Consider the following 12,771-nt stretch of genomic DNA (forward strand, 5'->3'; position numbering starts at 1 on the left):
TGAGTTACTTTGTCTTTGGTCATACTAAAATTCAGCCAAATATGTATAAAACATAAGAACATACAATAACAATACAATGATATGCAACAAATATAATAAGGTTTTAATCGCATTAATGATGAAGACACAATTTTCTAAGCAATGAAATCTCTTTCACAGTGCTTCACAATGGCAATTTGCTTCATGGAAAATAAACACATTATAACACAAACTCTTGAAATGCCATGCCGAAAACAAGATGTAAAACATTATAAACATAATATTGATTTTATAAACTGAAGTTAAGTTAATTCCAGCCACACCCTCAATTTCATTGCATTACTAGTGTGAAAATATATTGCAGTACTGTTTGCAGAGAACATTAAACTTCTCTTGCTCAGCACCCTAATAGTTATACTTGTGTAAGCACAGTGGCAATAAAAGTTACATGGCATCAAAATGGAAACGATGAGCTTCCTGTGTCTTCTCTCTTTTGTCTTCCTGCCGCTCCATACAGTGCATAATAATGATAGCTATTACCACACCACCACACAGTGAAACAAGTACGATGGCAGTAGTGATCACGTTTTGACTGGGAGTAACTAGTAGGCGATTGGACCAACTGTAAGCATAAAAAAGCATTTCTAAATCAAAACAGGCTGTTGGACAGAATCTAAAAATACAAACTAGCTTATCTGTTCCCAATAGGGTGAGTAATTGGTTACTGAAAACAGTGTAAAAAAACAAAAAAAGCCAAATGCAGAAAAGCTATCAAGTGCTCCAAACAAAAACGTGATCACTTCTGTTGGTTTTTCCCACTCACCTGCTTGGATCATTGATAGGGTAAGGTTTAATAAACAGCTGGGAGTTTGGTATTAGCATTGACCAACTTTGTGTCAAACTGTCATACAACGAACTATCAGTTGAATCTAAAAACAAGCAAATCAAGTCATCAAATACGTATGACAGCGGAGAACAACAAAAAAAACTACCTACCAAAGTAAATAGCTAAATACCACATATATTTTATTTACTTGGACTAGCAGGAAGTAAGCTTGTAGGCACTGAGACAGTCAAAGAATCAACAAAATTTGGCAGACGACCCAATCCAAAGCTAACATGAGGCAGCTGAAGTGACAAATAGGCAGACTGTGAAAGTTGTACAGCAGATGAATGTTGGGGTCCACCCTAAGAGCCACAAGTCAAATTAGATGCAAAAAAACAAGCACTAACAGAAACCTGTCTATTCCAAATGTTAATAGGTATTTTAAGGGAAACACTGGCAATATATTTATATACCACCTATTAGTCCCACTATTTTTGCTAGCCACTTTACATATCCTTAACATGCTGACTATTATGTACAAACTTTTGTAGAAAAATTTCATACTAGTGCAATGGCAGAAATTGCTGCTTAGTTGAAGTTAATCAATGTATATAATAATGCACATTATAAATTTCACAGAGATTGGCGATTATGCTTAGTGACATGTATATTTATCAACCTACATGGCAATGATAAACACAACATAGATGACTGGAATAACGATGTGGATTAATGTGTGTCTAATAGACTCTATAAATGCCCATGTATGATGTAATTATGATCTTAGTCAGAAACTGCAGTATTTCATTTATTACAGTTGGGTGTGTTATGCTTTTGTTAATGACAGCATACAATTAGTGCAGACATTTTGACTAATTTTTATTAGGCATTCTTATTTTGTTACTTGTACCATTGCTACCACGTACAGAAGTCCTAAATCAGAAGTGCAAAGACCTTGCGGGCCCACAAAAAATTGTCCTTGAGTGGTTATGTGACCCACACGCCTGTAGAAGGGCCCTGCTGACTTAATCTATTACGTTTCTCAGAATTAATTACTGCATGGATTAATAAAAATCTTGTGGTTTAGTTCATCATAAAGATATCATATTTACACAAACACTTTACTTGTAAGCGACTTTCAAGAAAAAGCACTTGCCATTGTGTTAGTGGTTTTGTAGGATATTGTGCAACCGTATATGTTAGAAGTGAAATGCCCTTCCATACCTGGCAAAACCTGCTTAAAGAAGTTAATATGACTATTTTAATAGATAAAATCAAAATTCCAACAACACGTAATAATGTCACCATAATTAAGATATGTTTTGTTGACAACCCTACAGAATTAAATTTTCAATTACTAAATACAATCATAACCTTGCCAATAAGAAAGCTAACATCTTCAGCAACTGTGTTTTCATAAGCACGGATAGATAATACAGAATCTTTTTCGGTAGATATCAGCAAATCCAAAGTTCCATCACTCTTGAAGTCATAAAATGCCGCAGAAAATGCCCCGTCTGATGCCGGGACAACAAAACCATGATGAAATTGTCGATGAATTTCCATACAGTAATCATTTCTAAAGGGAAATACGTAAAATTAAAAGCACAATAACTGAAAAATAGAAACAAACTACTTCAACATTATGACCGTGTCATCATATATATCTTTCCACCCTCAATTTCATTTCCTTACTTGCAATTACCGCCATAAAGGATAACAGCCATTGGTGCACTATTCTGACTGCCATGGTTTTGTTGCATAATACAGAGAAGGTCGATGTAAATATCTTGGTTGAAATCACCAGCAACTAATGTCACTGGCTGACGCTTGAAACTAAAATTCAATAATAACAGTATATGTTTCAAAACGAACATTTCAAAACACGGCCCACAACAATAAAGCATACTTTGTGTCAGGATGGATAAAGTTCCAACCCTCTCCAGCTTGAAATATCTGAACCCACTCATTTTTAAAGTACAACATAATTCTGCTGTTTGAGCATCTGCAAAGATTATAATACGCTTACGATCTTATCATATAAAAAATTTAAAGAATTAACATGAATTTGCTTTCTAACCTTCCATCAATGATTTCACAAACCGGAAGTATATGGTCTTGTTCTGTATCACCGTTAATATCAACAAACAAAGATTGTCCTATGAGTATGGCTTTATCTTCAGATGGCTGATTTACTAAGCCGACTAATTTCAAACCTGCTCTAGTACCCTATGATAAAATGAAATATTTATCAAAAAATCAATGACTTACAATTCCAACTGCAAAGAACGTCAATATCACCAGTCACCACCTACCTGCCAAGTTTCAAAAATAGTGTTTTCATTTTTATCCAAACTTGTAACAAACAAGTCAGCAGAACCCTCTCCAGTGATATCCACAAAAGCATGGGAATGTGGAATTCGAGTATTATTGTAACAACTTTCTGCTAGCATTGAAAAATCATGTCTATGAAATTTCCAATTACTCGATGGCTTTTCTTTATTGCCAAGCCAAAACTCTCTAGACCACATATAAATTAAATATAGTATGGCTCAGCACTAATATCTGATTACTTTTAGTATTACATCGTTTTAGCAACTACCCCAAATACCATAACTATTACATGTAAAAATGGCAAGTACAGTATATGTATCATATGATATAAACCTGGTATTATTGTGAAGTGAAACAAATAAGTCTGGAATCATATCAGCATTGGCATCGACTACAAGAGGTTGGCCTCGCACAATAGATTTTATCTCAAATTTATTATTAACAGTGAAGCGTCCAGATTCAGTTCCCCAAATAAGCTGTAAGTTGACTTCCTTACCTAAAACGTTTTATAAAGCAATTGAAAAATAAATTGTAAATATACTGACTCTTCTGGAAACCGTTATGAAATTCTAATCTATTTAGCAAGTAGGTACCAGCAATACTAACTGTAGTATTTCCTTTTAAAAATATACACACTTGATCATTAAGTTCTGGTTAATTATTCTATCATGATAAAGCTTGTAAGAGTTGACTACCATAACTACGGACTAAGCGTGACTTTAGTAAGAAAAAGTTTTGAATATGAAAGTTAAGATAATAAAACTGCAATAAAATAACCAACCTTTATCAGAAGCAACTAAAATATCCATAAAGCCATCTCCATTATAATCACCGGGAAAAATAGCACTCACATGCATCCCAGTAGAAACATTAATTGATTCATTTGATGACCCCAAAAGAACAGTTATGTTTTGTTGATCTGTCAAAAAATTTTCCAACGTTAATTTTCATTTTATAAACAGTGAACTGTATCACACTTTCAAGCCACAATTTTTAGACAAAAAATCCGATCATCTAACTCCGGGTACAACTTATACACAGGTCATAGTAAAAGACTGGCACAAAAACCAAGTAATTCATTCACATATATATATTAATTGTTTCCCTATCAATTTGAAGCTATATTTCAATTGGTCAAAACCAATATATATATACATATTCGATACAAAAGTGCAAACAAAGAAGCAAAATTTAAACCCCAGACAAGACAATAATTTTACTGATACAAACCATGCTAAGATAGCACAAATAAATAACTGTGTGTATATGTATAAATATTTATGTCAAAACATGTTAGTTTTATTCCATTAATAAATATGAGTCTTGCATTTGTTGCTTTGTTTGCAACCGTAAGGTTTTAAAGTTGACTTCTACTATTCCTATCAGATCATTCCATCAACACAAAAGAATACCGGTATATATATATATTTTAATTAATATTACAACCAAAAAGTAAAGAACAGCAAGTAGCATAAGTTATTAATTGATATAGATTGAAAGGAAAGTTACAAGTGTAACAACTGCAGACAATAATCTTTTCTAGTTTTTCCCAACAAAAGGCACTTTTATATTATTATTTTCATGCAGGATTGAAAACCAACGTGATTAAATCAATCCACAGGACTGCAGACTGAAAATTAGCGTTAAAGAGGTCATGATATTGAGGTGATCATTAACCGGGGGTTCTACTGAAAACAATTCTCTTCACAATAACACAATTTCATGCTTTGGAAACAAATCTAATCCTACTTTCAATTTTGTGTAATGTCTGATCATCATACATAATTCTAAGTGTAGGTAGAGTCAATTACAATCATTACGTCACGTGTCCTTACTTTTCGATAACATTAAGCATTTTTTGCCAACAAAATGCTTCCAAAAACTTACTTTGATTTGAATCCTAGTGGCCATATTCATATTTAAAAGAAAATAAATTCACATCAAGAGTGTGTGACTTATACACAAATTAGATACTGTAGCCAAGATTGTACAATAATTACGTATCATTACAGCAAAGATTTATATATATACACATATTATCCATATAGACATATTTCATTTCTATCCTCCTCTATGAATTACTGCATTTTTGTCGCAGAGGATTTTGATTGCCTAGATGACCTTCCTAGTTATGCAAGAAAAAACTTTCTTTCCATAGACATACTCAAGACAGGTAAAAAAAAAGGTTTGACCAAAATCGGTCAAAAAGCAATAACAATAAATACACACAAGAATGTACTTGTATAAACCCTAGGGTTGAAAAATTTATCTGGTTAATAACTAGGCCTACTTTTCCGTTAAATCTGTCAGAAACAAAGAAATTTGTTAGCACTTAGCCATTAGTCGAAAACGTAAATACAGGAGAAATTAAGGCAAAAAGTTATTGTCAATCTATCTATAATTGTAATCACGGGGATATTGTAGTCTGTGGACACATCTCTTTAAGCAAATTGTTGTGGTCAGATAGCTACCAAACAATCTGATAAATGGAAAGAAAACTCTTCTACTCCACCAGATTCTGCTCTAACGGATGTAAGATACTGAATTCCTTGGCTGGAAAACTGTGTGGAAGCAGCTGGATCACAAACCGCTGCCAGTTTTTTAAAAAGTTCAAAGTGTATTTAACAGAATTAAAGCTGATTTCTACAAAATTTTACTGGTAATTCTAAAGCTTTTTTTGAGGTTAAATTCTGACCTGCCTTTTATCATAATAAATGCCAACAATTGATGCTAGTCTAACTGCACTGCTACTACCTAGAAAACTTTGCAATTGTCAAAAAATATCTCAGTGTTTGTGACTCTCATATAGTATATTAACATAACATATAGCTCCATTACAATATGATCTAAGGCTTATATCTCACACATTGATTTCTTTGTCTGGATTAACCATACCTTTTCCTTCTTAAACATTTTTATAACACCCTGTTTATAAAATACTGACTCTGAAATATAACAACACTCTGCATAATGCCAAATATTAGGCAATATTCCACCAAACTTGAATAATGAAAATATGCCAATACTCAGATGAGTACAAGTATTAGGATTTGATCCGGATCCCCATTAGTAGGTATTTTCAAAGTTAGAATAATGCATTTAAAAAAAATCTTTACCTAATAGAATAATATTAGTTAAATGATAAATCTGAAGGTTTTTACCTGATACAATAAAAATGTCCACTTTATTATCTTTGTTGACATCACCAAAGGCAGCTACAAAACCTTTAAATCCAGTTTGTGATCCAAAAAGTGAGTAAGTTACATCATTTACAGCAACATTTTCAGCTGTAGATGTGCTGAAATTGCCAAGTGCAAACCAAAAAAATACCAGTAAAATATATGGAATTGCCATACATAAAATAATTTCCACCAATAAACCTATAATCAAAACATTTGTAGCATAAAGCTCTGAGACAAAACGTATAATTAAAATAAATTAAAATATGCAAAAAACAATACATAACGGTATTTATATATACAGTAGAATTCGCCTATAGTGCCACCTGAATGGACTGCGGAAAAAGTGTCACTATAAGCGAAGTGTCACTATAGACGAAGTCAAGGTAAAATGACCGCAGATGACTACAGTAGAACTCGCATATAACGGACCAGTCGGGACGACTTCATATCTTTTCTTCAACGAATACGCTCTTCTCTTTAAAGGCATTGTACAAACTTAGAAATTAGTGCTAGATCGACAAACTATACAATGACAATCAACCTGGCTTATGCGGAGAGAACTGAGATCACAACTCACAAGAACAAAAGCCTGGAACTAGCCTAGCAGCTACAGTAGCCTACGCTTTTATTACATCACAATTATGAAGCCTGCTCATAAACCTTTTCTATCATCTTGCTTGCGCATGGATAAAGTATATATTATTGCATCACAAACTAACGAGTGTCCTTATACGGAAATTTTTGAGCCCAAGGGACAGAAATGTGGTGTCACTGTAAGCAAAGTGTTCTTATACACGAAGTCACTATAGGCGAAGTCATTTCTAAGCAAAACATATGGTTTGCAAACGGGACTTTGCAACAGGTGTCACTATAGGCGAAGTGTCACTATAGCCAAAGTCACTATAGGCGAATTCTACTGTATACATGTTTCAAAATCAATGTTGTGGCGGAGAGGGAATGATTTTCTACATTTATAAGAAAAGTTACAAAACTTTTCAAACAATGGCTATTACACAACCTTTTAAGGTTGTTTTATGTTGGCACAATCAAGCTTGATTGATGCTCACATTATGGCATTTTTTCAAAAACAAAAATTTTAAGACTTTTATATGTAACTGTCGCACATGATAAAACTGCATGTTTATACTTTATCAGTCATACAAAAATAACTACAAGTAATCCGGTTTTTAATTTTTTTGAGTCCACTACAAAAACCTTAACCCTCTACATAAAAATCACAGTCAGCAAGCTTCAAATGGACAAGGCCGACTTGGAAGTATGGCAATTTTCAACAGGAAATGGTGTGTAAAGACACACAATTTTGCATTACCGCATGCACTTAAGTCACAATTCTATGTTTATGTATCATAAATTAACGTGCCAACAAATAACCTTTGCTTGTTTTATTATAATTCAGCGTGAAGATGAAAAAAATAGTCACGCTTTCCACTAGGCCACAGACAGGCCCAACCGGAAAGTACAGCAGGTTTCCACGAGAAATCGTGTGTGCAAAGACACAAATTTTGGCGTGATGGTGTACACTGAAGCCGCAATTCTGTGTTTATTTATTATAGATTTGCTTTCAAACAATCAAATTTTCTTTGTATATTTATTATAAAATGGTAAGAGGATAAAAAAATTCGGCGTACCCGTTAATGAATGACATACATGCAGGTGTCACACTTTCTACCATGGCAGACAGAGCAACCTACTTCCATGCAGAAAAAAATAAAGATTATAAATTAATAGGCAGACAGGCGGGAAGGGGCTAGTCAAGTTATTATAATTTTTTTATTTTAAAAAACAGACGAGTCTGATGAAACCGGGTGATCACTTTATAAAAAAATACTTTGTATTTTCTCGCTTTTCTCAAATTAGTATTACAGTATTCAGGATAACTTAACTTTAAGTTTCATTCTGTAAGTTAGGTTACATTCTTCATTCCGTAATTTTTAGTTGTCCTAGGCTGGAATCTAAACCTATGGTCATAATGAAAATTTTGCACCAGAAACACAGAAGTCAGATTTGCTGAAGTTCTCCGGCGTATCATGCAACCTTTCCAGTAGGGATCCATGGTACTCCCATATTAGAATATTGTGAGCAAATATAAGTCTTGCCTGGCTCATATTATTTATCTTTCGCCATTAACTGTGTGGAAAAGTTAGGATGCTAAACGTTGTGGTAACATAAAATAATAAAACACATGTTCAAAAACATTTAACGAGCAGAAACAAACTGGCAAAGCCCAAGGGTTTAAAATATGTTAGATAGAAATAAAAGAATTGGGCTATAAGATGTTAGGTTAGCATGGCCACCAAACTCACAAAATAGTTCATAAGTTTAATAAATTTAATACCAAAATAGGCTATCACAAACAACTACACTATTGGAGGACATATTGGACATGTTCCCTAACATTAAAAACATGGATATTAACAGCCGAAATAAACATACAAAGTGACATGATTTCATCACAGTGAATATCTGAAATGAAAATGAATATCTAAAGTGCACAATAAATGGATGGTTAAAGAAAACAGCACATAAGAAACTTAGGAACCGGAATCCCGTTTCTGTGGCCAGTACCAGACTATGTCAGTATCGCACATTCATATACAGTAAGTATATCAGGATAGCTGTCCAACCATAAACCAGCTAACGTAAGTGACTGCTGACTTCTAGTGATAGTTTGTAATGGTAATGACGGCTTTTTAAAAGTGAGCAAGTTGAAGTTGTTTCAGTGCATTATTACATTATACAAATAATTGCAATCTAATGTTACCATACCGCTTATACGCCTTAGTCATTTAGCATCGTAGCGCCAGCTGAATAGCTCAAGGTAAGCCTATCTGCTTAGTGCTTTATGTTCGTCAGTACTCAGTAGCAATGAGGATTGCAGGTGCATGGCGATCACAAGATCACAAAATAAAAGACGCTGACAACTCACAACTGTCTCTTTAGGGTAAGCCCCTAAGTTAAAAATCAGTAACAAATTTATATACATGTACTGTATTATAATAAATTAATCGACAGATTTTCTTTTAATTTGCAAAATTTAAACCATAGTTGCATGGTCAAAGCCGTGTCATGCCAATATTTTTTGCGGACACGGCGATGTAAAAATTTCGCATGACTTAACCGTCTTAGCGTAAGTCTTTTAATTAAAAAATCTTGTTTTTCTGTAAATTTGTGAGATTTATTTGTCAGTTTGTAACAACAGATGTTTTCAACATGGATCCCGATCTTACTACGCCCAAATAATCCAACTTCCACAGCCTAATACACATCCTAACTAATTTTTTTATGATAAATTCTTTAATTTTTTGTAATACAGTACTATTGTTAAAACTAATTCAAATTCTCAAAGTACAATCAAAAATTGAAACACTGGTTACCGTTATTGTAATTACCAACATTTTCATCGAACCCTTTTTAGATATTGGGAACAAGTTTTAAATGATGAAATAAAAAATAAAATGATGATTATAATCACACAGGTAATAAAAATTTGTGATTATGACTGAAAGTAGTGCTAACGAAACAGCTGATCGAAGAGAATAATAATGGAAATAGCCTACACTGCATTACCGGCAGTAGGCCTACATGTCATTTGATACCCTGAACTCGGATCGAATATTACCGATGAAATAGTCTCAGCTTAATATTTCTGTTTGGCTGTATCTTTAAACAACTTTTTTATCTTAAACTCGGCATTAAAACATTGCAAGCTATCATAGCAGCGTCACACGACTTATTTTCAAGCTTGCAACAGTGCAATTGCAAACTTTAATAAAACGAAGCCATAGTGTCCTCTGGAGTGTGGTTATCTTATTTGTCGCTTATAGTTATAACACAACGCATTGTCTATGTCCATTCTGCAACGCACTTAATTTAGTCCAAAATTAAAACGTAGGTCGTAACTTTTAATGTTTTTCTGGACACGACATTTTACGGAATGCTAGTTGGTTTATTTATCAAACTATCATATGATTCACGCGATGTAGCCTAAATAGTGCAAATATGCCAGTAGACTACATTAAAAACCAACAAAACAAAAAGTGTAGGCCAATCTCTAAGTTAAAACGAACAATATTTTACTTAGGTAAACACGCATTTTTCTTTACTGCATTAACTACACTACTGTACCGTGCGTATGTACAACATCATGCGTTACAAGTTGTTACGAACATACGAAAAATAAAGCTTTTTTTCGGCATGAAAATTAGTTGCACATTAATTGGACTTTAAATCATGTTTCTATTCATTTTCATTAGCATTGCTTTTTCTAATTTTCAATGAAGTTCTTTTTGAGGAAAAATCCTTCTTGCAAAGTCATATTTATGCAGAGGCCTAAAAACAGATTCTTACAAAAATAAATATGCAGTAGAACCCTGGTACAACGATCATCCGCGCACCGTTGCCAAATGGTCTTGTCAGCGGATTTTACACAGCTAGATTCTGTGATTTCGAACTACGGTAACCATTTTTCGGTGAAATAATCACTGTTTTCTTCAAATTTATTAAAAATGTTTTTTTGTTATACTGTAAAAGCAAAAGTTCCTTCAACAGCACCCTGTTTTAGGGTAATCCCGATCTAGACATACCCCAAATAGATTATTTTGCTGTTTGGTCAAGCTACAGCACTACTACAGTAGGCTAGCAGTGTAGCGTGTAGCATCGGTTGTAAGCAGAGTTGGGCAACCGTTCTTTTTAAAAAGAGCGTCATTCGTGCCTTCGCTTATCTATAAAAAAGAGCGCACTTGTTTTCTCGTTTTCACTTTTTTAAACAATTCGAAAATATTTTCATTTTGCCTTATATTTGAAAGTCAGCGGTTGCAGTCGTATGTTGCAAAATTACATACCGGTAATTTTAAAAATTGCGTTCAACTATAGCATAATTAATTTCATGACATTTCATGGAAACCGATGTTGAAGAGTTTTCTTTGGTAAAATCTGCTAGAAATGATCAATGTAGAAGTAAATTAGAAATGACGACCCTTCTCGACTGCTAGAATTAACATGTTCATTAGCCTAGGCTTTCAATCAGTTTCAAAGCAGAATATAGCTTAATGCTTAAGTTGTAAAATAACGGTAACAGCAAGCAAATTTACCACTTGACCAACGCTAGAAAAATGTCTGGTTGTTGTAACGAATGAAATTAGTCTTAACGAATTCATTAAAGCTTAAAATTTTCTCTTTTGTCCAACCACGTTTATCCATTTGCATTCAAAGCAGTGGTGGGATTCAAATATTTTAACATCCGGTTCTCTCACTAGCAGCATGCCAAATTGATATGGGGCTGATATACATATAGGCTTATACACGCGCTTGTTAACAACCGGTTTGCTGAGATCATTAAAATTCTAACAACCGATGTGAACCAGCTGAATCCCACCACTGATTCACAGCACTTAAACACTGCGATGATTCCTCAGGATAGAGCAAGGAACAGTAAAGTCGGGCAAAGACTTTCTTCAGTCCAAGGTAAACGTTATCATGCCATCGCTCGAGCCCCAATTACCGATCTAGCCTTTGTGCAAGTTCCGATCATCACAGTTGTTTTATTTTGTTTTTTAATTTTTTATATAGTGTTGCTCGAATTTAGAACTGTCCGCTAGGCCCACAGGACAGGAGCAAGTGTTTTTAATGCTTTATCCAAGGGCATTGCAATGGTATAGCGCCACTGGGTATCAAACATGGAACACAAGTCGCATTTATTGCAAGGCCAACGCTGCAACCATTATGCTACCATGTCCACCAAATTCTACTACAGTTGACTCCGCTTAATTTGGACACTTTGGTTCCGCTCACTTTTGGCCGAATTAAGCGGAGAAACGGCTTTGTCCGAATTAAGCGGAAAATCGATTGTTCATTTCATGGTCATGCATAAAGGCAAACAACGCATTTAAAATACTGTACTGTTGCATAATAAATGAATTGCAGCTGCGCTATACTGCAGTAATTGGCACTGATCGCATAAAACGCACAAGAGTACGAGTAAATGAGTACGCATAAAACGCACATTCTGAACCGCTTCCTCTCTGTCTTTAAACCTCGACCACGAAGCATAGTCTCTTCACGTTGTTTACGCAGATTTGCATTTTTCTGCCAATCTTGCAAAGTACGTTTTGATATCCCCACCAACGCAGCTAACTGCCAAACTGTCAAGGAAGCGTCGTCATTTTTTTCTTCGTTTACTTTAGTGAGCAATTTCACTTTTTCTTCTAAACTTTTCTGTACCATTCTGTTCTACAAGATGGTCGCAATGGTACCGAAGTAAAAGCGACTATGAAGCTGGCATGGCGTTGTATGAGTTCATTGTCAATTGTTACTGTGCATGGATCGTCATTGTTTCACCATAATCACTCATAATGCAACTGCATCTTGTGTTAAAACCAACCAAGTACTGTTTATTGTTTCATAACCTAACGATGTAACGATAGGAATTGC

The 12,771-nt window shown here is 34.3% G+C and overlaps 1 protein-coding gene across 1 annotated transcript; it reads right to left on the reverse strand.

Moving 5' to 3' along the window:
* Positions 1 to 82: 82 nt before the first annotated feature.
* Positions 83 to 6,563, reverse strand: LOC143449506 (T-cell immunomodulatory protein-like). Its single transcript, XM_076949737.1, has 12 exons — positions 6,301 to 6,563; positions 3,921 to 4,058; positions 3,473 to 3,635; positions 3,121 to 3,325; positions 2,886 to 3,034; positions 2,715 to 2,810; positions 2,501 to 2,641; positions 2,180 to 2,384; positions 1,962 to 2,039; positions 1,014 to 1,167; positions 803 to 908; positions 83 to 601 (listed from the first exon to the last, which is right to left on the reverse strand). Exons 1-12 carry the CDS (start codon positions 6,491 to 6,493, stop codon positions 424 to 426), a joined length of 1,806 nt encoding a protein of 601 aa, XP_076805852.1. The 5' UTR covers positions 6,494 to 6,563; the 3' UTR covers positions 83 to 423.
* Positions 6,564 to 12,771: the final 6,208 nt, after the last annotated feature.

This window comes from Clavelina lepadiformis, chromosome 3 (assembly GCF_947623445.1).
Source record: "Clavelina lepadiformis chromosome 3, kaClaLepa1.1, whole genome shotgun sequence".
In the NCBI taxonomy this organism is placed as follows: domain Eukaryota; kingdom Metazoa; phylum Chordata; class Ascidiacea; order Aplousobranchia; family Clavelinidae; genus Clavelina; species Clavelina lepadiformis.